This window comes from Protopterus annectens, chromosome 9.part0 (genome assembly GCF_019279795.1).
Source record: "Protopterus annectens isolate FY-2018-M chromosome 9.part0, PAN1.0, whole genome shotgun sequence".
Classification (NCBI taxonomy): domain Eukaryota; kingdom Metazoa; phylum Chordata; order Ceratodontiformes; family Protopteridae; genus Protopterus; species Protopterus annectens.
Genome location: NC_056743.1, coordinates 1353916166 through 1353929912, shown reverse-complemented (window position 1 = coordinate 1353929912; position 13747 = coordinate 1353916166). Strand labels below are relative to the sequence as shown.

The 13747-nt window shown below is 39.2% G+C and overlaps 1 protein-coding gene across 1 annotated transcript in view; it reads left to right on the top strand.

The window, feature by feature from the left end:
• LOC122810673 (von Willebrand factor A domain-containing protein 7-like) overlaps positions 1–13747 on the top strand; it is a 172309-nt gene that overhangs the window by 37528 nt on the left and 121034 nt on the right. Inside the window, exons 3-4 of the mRNA XM_044082242.1 lie at positions 1297–1424; positions 11060–11176. Of these exons, the coding sequence (XP_043938177.1) occupies positions 1297–1424; positions 11060–11176 (245 nt within the window). The remainder of the gene's footprint in view (positions 1–1296; positions 1425–11059; positions 11177–13747) is intronic.

The window sequence follows — 13747 nt, the reverse complement described above, 5'->3', positions numbered from 1 at the left end:
GTGTATATAGCTTATTATAGCAATAACCCACGCCTGGGTGTGGGTAATGCTGGATTTACCCACGGTTGGCGTGGTTTGGTCCTGAGGGCGAAGCCTGAGGGACAAAACAAAGCCAACCGTGGGTAAATACAGCATTACCCACACCCAGAAGTGGGTTATTGCTGTTATACCATGACATTATTTAAGAAAAGAAACTATTTCTTTTCTTAAATAATGGCATAGTATAATGCCTGTTTACTGCCCTTCCGCAGATGTCTGGCATCCGCGGCAGTGCTGATGTACTGCGCGCCTGCGCAGTACATCAGAGCTGTGGGCAAAAGCAACGGAGAAAGCAAGATCTCCGTTGCTTTTTTTTTTACTGTTTTCGCTATGTTAAATGGGTTTAACATAGCGAGACAGTTTTAAAATAAGCAACGGAGATGTCTGTTGCTTATTTTAAAACTGTCCCGCTATGTTAAACCCATTTAACATAGCTTAAAAAGCAACGGAGATCTTGCTTTCTCCGTTGCTTTTTAAAACCTGTCTCGCTATGTTAAATGGGTTTAGCATAGCGAGACAGCTTTAAAATAAGAAATGGAGATCTCCATTGCTTATTTTAAAGCTGTCTCGCTATGTTAAACCCATTTAACATAGCAAGACAGTGTTTTAAAAGTAGAGTTATACTAATGGAAAAAAGTCCGGGCGACCGGACCTTTTTCCATTAGTATAACTCGATTTACAATGTGCACGCTGGCCAATCAGCATGCACGTTTTGGGGGGGTCATGGTATAATATGTAATAATATTCTACTTTATTACACATTTGTTATTATAACAGTTAGTTTTGAATGGTTGTGCATTATTTTAAGATGCTTTGTGGAGCTTTTCTGCTTGGGATTCCATAGAAAATAGGTACTACATCCAGCTGGACTGCCTAGATTAACAAATCAACTCACATTCGCTAAAATCTATAAAACACTAACTTCCCTAAAACAAGTCAGTGAGCCAGTTTTCATTGCCTTCCATTTACTTCAAGACTACTGAATGAAATAATAATACTGAATGTGGTGTGGGTTTCATTTCGGACTCCAAACTAATCATTACTGTTGTTATTATTATTATTACCAGCTCCAAGTTGTCTTGAAATAAGTACACATCCATGGAATATAATTTGTAGACTGGCAATTCCAGTTGGTACTTTGTTACTCTGTACTGTCTGGTTTAATGAGAGGTCCTCAGTGCCATTCTATACCACTGTATACTGCTAAATATGAAAATCAGAGACTGTAAGTTACCATTTTTCTAACTTTATTTTCAGCTATATTTCCAGGATATTCTAGTACACCCATTGTGCTGACAAATCCTGAAAAGTTTTCTGAATTTTTAATTCAAACAGAAAAAATGATAGGAACCATCAACTCTGACACATCCTTCTCTGGAATTCAGGTAAGAAAAACATTACTTTGCAAAGTTATTTCTGCTAAATAAACAGTAAATACACTGGACTGATTCTAGACTCTGCATAGGATAGGACATGTTAACACTAATTAGTTTTACTAATTGCTGTATATTTTCTGGTCTGTAATTACATTAATTATGAACTATAAATAACTGAAAGGTGGTTTTGCTTCTGTACAATTTGTAAAACTGCAACAATATGCATTATTTTGTTTTAGCAGCAAGAATAAAACATGCGCCCAGTGTAGTAGCAACGTATCATCTTATAAACAAACTAATTAAAAAGAAAAAAACAGCAACTGGAAAAAAAGTAATCAGTATGCATTTCAAATATCGCTCAGGATAATATAAAAGACTGAAGATAGTTCCCTCCCTCCCATATCCCAAAGGAATGCTATAAGGGAACTGAAGAAACTCCAAACTGTATTTAGGTTTGTGTGCACTGACTAAGTGAACATGTATGTATGTCCCCAAGGGTTGAGTGTCATCATGTCCAGGATTAGTTTTGCTGTCTTGGGTCCAATGCGTTCCCTCATTACCCTGAAATGGGCAAAGGTGATATCACAGAATGAATGGAAAAAAATGAATGAATGAATAAATGAATGTCTATATAAGTACAACCTAATTTACCACTATATAGTCACATGAAAATACCAACTTCTTCTTTAAACTTAACATTATTATTATGGCAACATCTATTAGATGTTAGTCTATGTTAATCTGCAGTTACATGGGAAGAAACTTTTCAAACTTTTTTTTTGTATGTCTATTGCGGACTATCAGTTTTTAAGCTGATCCGTTATTCTGTAGGGCATTCTGTAGTATACATGTAGACCCTTTGTGTTATACATGTTTATTGTATCTGCTTTGCTGACATTTATAGAATTTGACTGAATGTATATTTTATATACCTGCTATATAACATCATACATCATCTTATTACTTGTGCTCTGTATATTTACCTACAGCCTAGGTTTTAGACAAAACAAGTCTTTGTGAAACAACAGTCCAGTAACTACCTGAATACAAGAATAATAATATTTAACTATTTCATAACTTAAAGGCATGTATATAGAGATAGATAGATAGATAGATAGATAGATAGATAGATAGATAGATAGATAGATAGATAGATAGATACATAGATCACTTACATATTTCATGGATGTATATTTAGTATGAAGTATCACTGGGAAATTACAGGTTACAACATGTTGCTTCAATGGCCCAGTGTGTTATGACAACTTGTTTTTCACATTCCCCGAGGCCTTTTTTGACTGATGTGTGTGCTTAATATCTGATGAGTCCTGTCTCCTCTTTTTCATAACAACACAGCAATTGTGATGTTTCCATTGTGTCTTAACTGTACTGTGAACTCATTACCTTTTTCTAGAACTCCAAGAACTGAGGGAGGAATTAGGTCCTGTTTTATATTAGTGAAAGCTGTTTTTTAGTCCTCCAACCATTTTAAGGACTTCTTTTACCTTTTTGCTGCCCCTCAACATGTTAATTGTTTTGTTTTCATTCATAATCCATTTTCTGCAGAAGTCCCCAAAAAGAAACAGTACTTCTTAGGCCTGTCAAAGTAATTCACAAAGGTAGTTGTTTGATCAATACATTTTTGTGAGCTTATTTCCTTTTGTTCATTCGACATTGTAATTACCAAAAAATGTACTGATGTCTTCATGAACCACCTTTTCCTTAGATATAATTTTATCTCATTCTTTCTCAAGATCTCAAACAATTTCTCTAATACTTGCAAATGTTGCTGCTCTGTGTTTATACCCAACAGAATGTCGTGTAAATACTGAGTGATATTCCACCTATAATTTATCGATCTTCAGATATCCTAGATCATGCTGAAGAAAAGTGCTGGAGATTGACTGAAGCCTTGAAGCATTCTAGTCTATGTGTACGTACTGTTGAGCTTTTACAGAGAAAGCAAATTTTATTATGACTCTGTATCTAGGTCATTTGTGCAGTCATCCCTGGCATATCATGGTTGAATGGAAAAGAGCTGGGCATGGCTTTATTTAGTAACTGGTCAAAACAGACAATCCCCAAACTGCTCAACCAAACTCCGCATTTACTGTGACTGAGACATTTAAAGCTCAAGGAGACATTTCAACTTCTACAGACCACCAACACCCCATGAGGGAGATTTTTCTGCGTATCCCTTGCTCCTCAAAGACTCTCAATGTCTCTTCAATTAAATGTTTTGCCTCTTTTTTACATGATACTGTTTAACATCTTTGGTAGGTTTACCTCTCTTTTAAGGTGCAATGTTTGGAATCAGCCCCCAGTTATTTCAGTGTGTAGGACAAAAACATTTACAGATGAGCTTGACTATTTTTTATGAGGTGTCTGTAACAACTGCACAGATTCATGCTGTCCTGGGGTTTTGCCACTATATGCCCTGAGCTATGTGATGCTACCACTACTTGGGGCTAAATAGGTAGTCTTTTTAACAGTTCCCAAATTTAACAATTTTTAACATTTAAGTTACACATCTCAACAATATACCGTTTTTGCAATATGTCACTTCCCAAGATATTTTGTAAACTCAGAGTAGGAAATACACTGGCATTCAGATTTATCATCTCCTAATATAGTCAGTATTGGTTTATTGACTTGGGATTTAGTCACATGTCCACCTAGTCACTGAAGTCCTACTGCTCCATTTTTGAGCAGAATTTGTGTTGTGATACTCATAGAAGCTCTGGTGTCAATCAGATATGTCTGCTTTTGGTCTCTTACTTATAACTGAGTGTGCAGTCTCTCAACTTTACTGGTAAAGTGAGATGTTACAGAGACCACTAATTCATTGTCAGAACTGGCAAGATGGAGTTAATGTTCTGAGAAGTATTAGTAGTTCAGGATCGTCTAGTAGTTAATTCTTCCTACCTGTGAAAGGTACATCACAATTACGAATATCGTCAGTCTCTTTTTACTAGCTCATTTCCTCTTTTCCAAAATCAGCATAAGGCATGGACTCATTCTGAATTAAATTATATTAATTAAAATTATTACATTTATTAAATTTGTTGCACTCATAAGGTTGTCTCTCCTCCACCTGACTAGCTTGTAAAGCGTTCTGCTCAGGGCCTCATCCAGGTGTTCCTCTTTCCTTTGACCAATAATCCTTAGACAAATGTCCCACCTTCAGATAGTTATAATACTTACCTTAACTGCTTTTGAGAGATGGGCACTACACACACACACACACACACACACACACACACACACACACACACACACACACACACACACACACGCACACGCACACGCACACGCACACACACACACACACACACACACATGTGTGTGCGTGTGTGTGTGTGTGTGTGTGTGTGTGTGTGTGTGTGTGTGTGTGTGTGTGTGCATCTGTGTGTGTGTGTGTGTGTGTGTGTGTGTGTGTGTGTGTGTGTGTGTGTGTGTGTGTGTGTGTGTGTGTGTGTGTGTGTGTGTGTGTGTGTGTGTGTGTGTGTGTGTGTGTGTGTGTGTGTGTGTGTGTGTGTGTGTGTGTGCGTGTGTGTGTGTGTGTGTGTGTGTGTGTGTGCACGCACGCACGTCTGTGTGCGTCTGTGTGCGTGTGTGTGTGTGTGTGTGTGTGTGTGTGTGTGTGTGTGTGTGTGTCTGCGTCTGTCTGTGTGTGTGTGTGTGTGTGTGTGTGTGTGTGTGTGTGTGTATGTGTGCGTGTGACTGTCTTTATGGGAAATTTGGAGTCTTTAAACATAAAATCTTTTTAGATGGACTAAAATTAGAGACAGTGTTATATAAGTTCTTCTAACTACCTGGCTACCTTCTAATTAAGATAGCTGCTGTTAACCACTTGGGCTATCCCTTTACCATGGTGTTCAAGAAGGCAGCATTATCATAATGAGGACTTTAGTTACCCCCAAACTGAAACATTCCATATTTGTGCATGTATCATCGCTCTCACTTTTGTTCCTTAATCCTACTTCAGTAAGTTGGATCCAGTCTACTTTTAGTGGAGGAGTGAATCTTCTCAGAAACTTCTCAACCAGTTCAAAGATTGCCTTCTGGTCCCATCTGTTTTGTGAAAGTGTCCTCCTTTTACTTTCAGGTGTAATGGCAATAACAATAACAACTGACTGTAGGCAGTCTGTACCTGTATTACCCCAACACCGATTGTCATAGGTTCATAGGTGTGTACTAGGTTAATGTCCCTGGAGCCTTTACAAGCCTAGCCCATAGAATTACCCTGGTAATGTGCCACCCGACCTTAGTTCCTAGTGCCTCTGTTTAGTAGAGCCACTGGAGTGATGCCCGGAGTGAATTTTCTATTTCCCATCCACTCATCAAGATTTCTCTTGAAGAGGGCCAGTGTTTGACATGTATGGGGAGTCTATTCCATAGCATGGGCAGTCTGTAGGTTATGAACCTGTCCCTCCAGCACGTTCTGTTGGAGTGTGTGGTGTGGAGGGATTAGGATTTCTTTAGATGTAGCATTTCTAACAGAGCTGGGTCAGACATGGCTTTATAAGTCAAGCAGAGATCGCCTCTAAGCAGGCGATATGAGACAGAGAATAGTTGGAGTTTTTTGAGTCTGTCCATACAGGACAAGTTTGTAAGGCCTAGGATCCCCTGTGTGAGGTACTTTTGTGGCCTCTCCAGTTGTTGCAGGTGTCTAGTGAGGTACATGCCAAATGGGCCATTGTACTCGATGATTGGCCTAGTGAGGGTACAGTAGAAGGAGACAATGACCTCTTTCTTCCTGGATGAAAACCCTTAGTGATGAGATGTGCCACATAGAAGGACTTTCTGACCACAGTGGCAGTGTGGTGGGCAAAAGAGAGGTTGCTGTCAACCTGTGTTCAGTGGACTACCATCAATGTGGTAGTTCATAGGAACTGGGTTTTTCCCAAAGGGGATGACGACACATTTTTTGGCATTGAGCTTAAGGCCATGGTTCTGACACCAGTCGTTGGTCTCAGTGAGGCCTTCCTGTAGGATGTCAACATCACTTGGGGAGTTAATAATGGCTCCCAATTTGCAATTGTCTGTGAACTTTGACAGCCAGAGTCCCTTTGTGTTGGACTGTACTTTTGAGAAGTAGATACCAAACAGGAGAGAACCCAGGACCGATCCCTGTGGGTCTCCAGTCATGATAGGTCAGCAGTCTGACTTGGAGACAGCTACTTTCACACTGTGGGTTCTATCTGTGAGCCAGTTTGCAACCCACCTAGTGATATAGGGGTTGATGCATAGCTTAGCTGAGTTTTTCTATGATTCCTGAGTGGGGAATGGTATCAAAGGCCTTAGCCAGATCAAGGTAGGTTGTATGAACCACCTTGCCTTCATCCACAACTCTGGTGACTGACTCAAAGAAGTCAACCAAATTGAGCAGACATGATCTACAATTCACAAAACCAAACTGTGAGGGAGCCAGAGTTTGGAGATTCTGGGTATTGCCGTGAAGGTTCTTTACATAACTATAGAAGGCCTTGTGGTTGTCTTTACTATTTGCTGCAATTCTGTTTTCATAGCTAGTTTTAGAGGATTTAATGAGGAATCTTAAGTTTTTGTTGAGGCTGATAAGGATGATTTTCCAATCTTGGGACTTTACATTATTCCGCATCAACTTCATCCTTCTGTTGTAGAGTTTGTTTATGGCAGTGGACCACCAGATTGGCTTCCTTTTTTTGGAGGAGAGTGTCTTAGTTCTATTGGGTATGGTGAGATCCATGCATTTGTGTTAGTTTTGGAGAAGTTTTTCATGGTGGTTACCTTTGCGGGGGGGGGGGGGCTGGGAGGGATGGATTTCCAAGATGATTAGTTTATGGTCAGATCTAACCAGGGAGGAGTTGACTATTGTTGTAGGGAAATAGTCACCCATGTTAGTAATGACCGGGTCAAGGATGTTGCTACCTCTAGTGGGGGTAAGAACGAGCTGGTCCAGAGCATTGGAATTAATGAATTCTAGGAAACGTTCGGCAAATGTATTGGTACATGAGTAGTTTTTCCCAGTTAATGGAGGGGTAGTTGAAGTCGCCCAGTATGAGTGTGTTAGGTTTGACCCTAATATTTTCCAGGGGGGTTAGGAATATGGATGGAGTGAGTGTCTTGGGACATAGTTGGGGACCTATAACTGGCTACGACCTGAATTGCTGTCTTACCCAATGTTAGCTGCACTTGAAGCATCCCTGATGCATTATGTTGGGCTACCAGTCTGGAGGTGTTTGCATCCTTTATTAATATGGAAACACCACCAACTTTGGAGCTTCGGTCCAAGTTCTGGGGCCTAAAGATGTGGAATGAGTTATAGCCTGGTAGTGCAGGGGTGCTTTCTGCTGCCTTGAACCAGGTCTCTGTTACAGCACAAATGTCGATATTCTCCATTTTAAGGAGTGCTTTGAGCGAGTGCATTTTGAGATTTAGACTTCTAATTTTGAGCAGCATGACCCTCAGATTGCATTTGTTTGTAGCTGTTATGGTGGTAATGTTGTGATTACTAAAATGCAAAACTATGCAGATGTATTTGTCCCAGTCTGTAGTTTCTGCACCAATTGTAATCACACGCTGCCGCACCTAATACAGTACTCCATTTGTGACAAGATCAAAAAAATGCAAAATAAATAATTTTCTCCTTGCTTATAATCCCTTTTCTTGTAATTCCATGGACATCAGCAGTCCTCCCAGCCATCCTTTGGCAATGAATAAATGCTTTTGTGTTCCACAATGTGATTCTCCTTAGGCTGGTATACAGTGAACCGCAATAATTCCATTCCCAGGTCTCTGACAGAGCGATTAGACAACAAGCTTTATTTCCACTTCTATTATCTATTTGTCTTACTCTGGTCAGTTAATTTCCTATTTATTGTTTATAAATAAATAGGGCACTAATCACAGAATGACAAAGTTACACAAAACAATAATAATAATACAGTACTCATTCACATATGAAAAACATAAATTATTCCTTAATGTAAGTGATACATGCAAACAACCAAGGAATAACCATTTCACGAACATATTTACATAAAGAGACAGAAAACAGGTAGACAGGAGGATAACAGTAATTAGAAAAAACATTGTTAAGAGGACTCAACCAGCACCTTGTACCAGTCCCATGAACTAGTGCACCACCCCTTCAGCTCTTCAAGTGAGGAGCAAAAAAATAAAAGGACAGGATGTTTCCTGCAGACAATATCATCATTATCAGCCCCCTTTTTCCCATTTTTTCTACATGGGGGTCCGAGTATCGTGTTAACGCTGCCAACTCTCTCGATTCAGTGCCATATTATTGCCTATTCAACAATTATGTCTGACTGTCACAGATCTTCTTTCACAAGACAGTATGACAGTATCCAATCTGCACAAGTCATGTCACCCCTCAAAAAACTCCATTTCTTCTACTGGTTCTACTGGCACACCAACCAGTTGGAACAACATGCCCCCCTCCATCCCTGCCTCCTGCCCCATCTGTCCCCGACCCTCCTTCCACACACACCAGTTGTTGTTTGTCTTTTCGGCTTTTCCAAGTTAGGGGTTGCCACAGCAGAACTCCGGTCCGCTAATGATTGGCAGTCGATTTTTATGGTGCTGAGTTGCCATCCTGACGCCCAACTTTCAGCAAAGGCACGCCCATTCACGCATGTCTTTTGGAGACCACTCGACCGAGGGGAAGACATGCAGACTCCACAGAGAAGGCACTCCAGCTAAGAATCGAACAGGAGAACCTCTTTCTGTGAGGCAACAACATTACCGCTGTATCACTGCGGCTTTAATCTTCCACACACACCTGCAAAAAAACAAAAAATAATAATTTCTTCTTTTAAACTGTAGCAAACAGTTTGCTACAAATGTACTAAACAGCTGCTTCAATTTATACCATGCATGCACAGAATGCTACAGCACTCGCAGTTTAGTTTAAAAAAATGAACACAGATTTTCACTTTTAAACTGTAGCAAATTGCCTGCTACAAATGTAGCAAGCAATTGCTACAGTTTATACCCTGCACAGAATGCTGCAGTTGCTACAGTACAGACCTCACATGTGCTACACTGCTCAGGTTTGATCACAAATGCAATATCGATTTTTAAAAGCTGCTGTTACAGTAAAGAGTGAATGGGATGATAGATGAATGATCCCAAGCCCTAACACTTTGCATCTGGGGCAGTTGCCCCTGTTGCCCCACTCTATGAATGCTACTGGTATTTTGCAGAGCCATCATTTTGAAACCTGTCTCCAGTACACTGTCCTGCCACCATTGATTTTATTTCTGGTATTTAAGATTGTGTTTTCTTCATGTTCTTGTAAATGAAAAAATTTAAATTTGATTTTCAGAACAGAAAATCAGTTTTTTTTTTTTTTTTGGTTTTTGTTTTTTTTTATTTTTTATGCCTGGTACAGTCAGAGGAGATTCTCGTTTAGTCATTAATTCATTCAGGTATTTTTCAATACCTCATTTAATCTAGTTCAGTCTCACAGGGAAGTTGAATCCTCTCCTGTCCCTCAGTTTGCAGAAAGCAATAAAACTAATCCTGGATGGGGTTCCAGTCCATTATAGGAATCACAGACACACACAGATAATATATATGCATAAATGGTGTGCACGCCTATGGGCAGTTTGGAGGATTGACAGTTCCCCAATGGCACGTCTTTGTTATGTGGGGGGAAACCAGACCACACAGCAGAACTACACATGGAACAAGGAGGACAAGCAGACTGCACGCAGAAGACACTCTCAACACCAAACTGCAGAACCAAATAAATAAATAAATAAAAGTGCTGTGAGGCAGCAACAACGGCCCATGTGACACCATGACTCTCATTAACCATTCCTATTCATTCAGCCAGTCTTATTTACAATAGTTAATATATATAATGTATACATTAAATGTGATTAAAGGAAGTTATGGGCAGGATTTTTAAATTCAAAAAAGTGATAATTGTGATTCCTGGAATAGCCAGACTGAATGTGTGATAATGGAGACTTACATATATTACATATATGTAATACTAAGTCTGAGATCATTGTGTCCAAAAGCATTCTCTTTTCTCTGAGATATGGTAATCTTTGAGTTAATAAAGATAAGTAGTGAGAGTGTGCACAACTGGGGGGGGGGGGGGGGTTGCCCTTCCTACAAAATATATTGAAGTTGAATAAACTACGGTTTGACATCCAAATATTTTAAAGGTCACTGATTGTCAACATTCTGTTTTTTTTTAACTCTGTAACTTCTATAACTCACAATTATGGATCCTATAATTCCAAAAATAAGCCATATTATGAGTACAAAAATAATATTTTATGTGGTTTATTTTACCTATGAGGTATTGGGATACTTTTATGGGAGAACTGCTTCAGATGTGGCATTATATGGAAGCTCTAACTGTGTAAAAGATACTATAAAGACATGTTCACCTGCTGCATCCTTTGCATTTGCTAATATGATGGCTGTAAAAGAGTACAGTCTTATTATACTACACAAGCCAACAGTTTAATTTATTTACTTATTTATTTATTATTTGCAGTTTGTAAAAGATACTCAGGTAATGTTTGTGTTAATTGTGCACAGCCTATTATATTATCCCAAAAAGATAATTAGCTGTATCACTTTGTAAGATGAAAACTATTTTGTCTTTTATTTTACAGATTGCACTAATAAACAGCCCTCCAGGTTCATCGGTTTTCGTTTTTGTTGAGTCTCCAGCTAATGATCAGGAGAAGATGAAAGAAATAGAATATCTTGTTTATGAGAGGAAGACCTCTGTAAGTAATGCATTTCTGGTTATTATGACGTCATATGTGGTATGTATAGTGCAGGCCTTTGAAAACCAGTGTCTAGAACAGTGGTACTCCAAAGATGACTGATCAAATTATCATACTGGCAGACACAGATACTGAAATTTCAGTGTGTGTGTATGTGTGTGTGTGTGGGGGGGGGGGGGGTAAAGCCTATCTATGCCACTTATAAAGGGTCTTGCCCTTTGTACCCATTTAATTAATAATATGAACTCTGGGTCATAACATGACTAAAGAACATGAATTCATTATGCAATATAAGTGAATTCTTCTTGGTAATGCAGTGTTTCAAGCATGTCTTATTGTTGAATAAAAATGATATGACATGGAGCATACTCAGATGGCTGCTACAAGGCATCTTATAGGATTTTCCGTACTGACAGCACTGTATCCTTTATGGGGAAGAGGAATACAAATGAATGAAAAATAAATAGTTGTCCTAGATCTGCCTTTGGGAATTTGATGTAGTCAGTGGTCACGGGTTATTTTGTCAACCACTTTAATAATGATAAACAGCAGGATATTAACCTATGTGGAATCATACCATCTTCCTATTTGTATCTGACAAGATGGCCGAATGGTCAACAATGCCGTGGTAGGACTGAGACTGTGTGTGTTTGTTTGAAGTTAGATGGTTTGACAGTCAATATTTCCAGTGTTTTATTTTATTTTACATTTGATTACCAGGGTTTTACACAAATCACAACTGACCATTTGCAGGTACTACCCAGGTGAAATAATTCACAAAGAACAAAAATAAATGAGAATAGAGTGGCAGCAAGCTTTACATATCAAAAGTGGAACAGAAAGTAACAATATATATAAAACTGTATAGTAGCAATTAATTGATGTTGCAACAATTATAAGAGAAATGTAAATGTTAAAATTCACATGGTTATATATGCTGTGATGTAATGACAGCCAGGACAGGGGATGGTAGGGGAGTTAGAAGGTGTTAGTAGTTGAGATGGAGTAAGTCTAGAGGTAGAGTGGCCCTTATGTGATGTGGCCATCTGTGTGGCAAATACAGTTTGATTTGATGTGGAGGAATGTTTTTAGTTTCACCTGTGAAGGTGGGGTTGTAGTTCATTTAGGTGGTTGGAGAGGGATTTCCTTATTTAGGAGCAAGGATGGAGAATTTGTGGGCGGTACAGTGTAGCCTGATTTGTGGGGATTGGAGGGGGGCTGCTTGGGAGAAGCTTCTAGGATTGCAGTTTTTGTTTTAGTATATAGTTTGGCAGCTAGTAGTGGGAATGAGTTAGGATGGAGAAGTTTGAAAATGGGACAGACTAGTAGCAGATCTACTCTGTGCTACATTGTGAGCCATTTTACTTTTTTGAGGGTGAGGCCATGGTGCTCATGTGAGGGTGAGATAGTGACGACTTGACATATTTTGTTTTCAGTAGTCTGTAGTTCTTGTCAGTAGTCCAAATACCATAGATAAAAACTAAATTCTGAGCTCAGAATCAGATGAGTAATTGAAGTCACAGATGGTAGTTCACTGCAGTGGCATATGATCATGTTATTAAAGACGTTCAGCACTCTGATTCAGAACATTTTAAGTATCTGGCCTTCTTATTGGTAGTTGAAGTAGATTACAAAGACTTTATCTCTTTGAAAATTTGTGTGAGATCTGACTAGATTAACCTGTATCACCAGTGAAAGATCTGCATGAGATCTAACTATAACCAAGGGAAGATTTGTGTGCATTCTGATTACATTAGTTGCACCAGCAGTGGAAGATCTGAGTGAGATTTTACTATATTAGCTGTACTTCCAGTTGTAGATGTGTGTGAGATCTCAATATATTATCTATATTATCAGTGGAAGATTTATGTGAGAATGTACTATATTAGCTGCATCTCAAGTGAAAGATTTAGATGCAAAAAACTAAAAAATCTGAAGTGCTGCTCCAGAAACATTAACCATATTCTAACTGGAAGAAACCTTACTTAGCCTATAAGGTGCCCTAACTGTTGCAAATGTTGTTTTGGTAAAGTCAACTAAAAGCAGTTTCAAATAAGCCAGGAAACTTCTGGAAGAAGTACCTCTGAAAGCTGCATGTAGTGACATTACTAATGAACATGGAAAATAATGAGCCCATTACAAAGCAAACTAAAAGGATTCAGAAGCATACTGTTCTCTTCTTTGAAATGTCTATTTATTAATTATTCAGTAAAGCAAGCCTTGGGTCTTCTGGAGTAAATGCCATACCAACAGCAGTGTAACTCCACCCCAGAAGAGGGCTTTGCAGAAAATCTCCGGAAATGTATAGGCATATCACATGTAGTGCCACCTCCAATACCTCCTACTCCACCTGACATCACATGTAGTGCCACCTCCGACATACATACTTTATCTGACATCACATGTAGTGCCACCTGTGACACCTCCTTCTCCACCTGACATCACATGTAGTGCCACCTCCAGCACATCCTCCTCTACCTGACATCACATGTAGTGCCACCTCCAACATCCACTCCTCCACCTGACATTATGTGTAGTGTCACCTCCGACACCTCCTCCTCCTCCACCTGA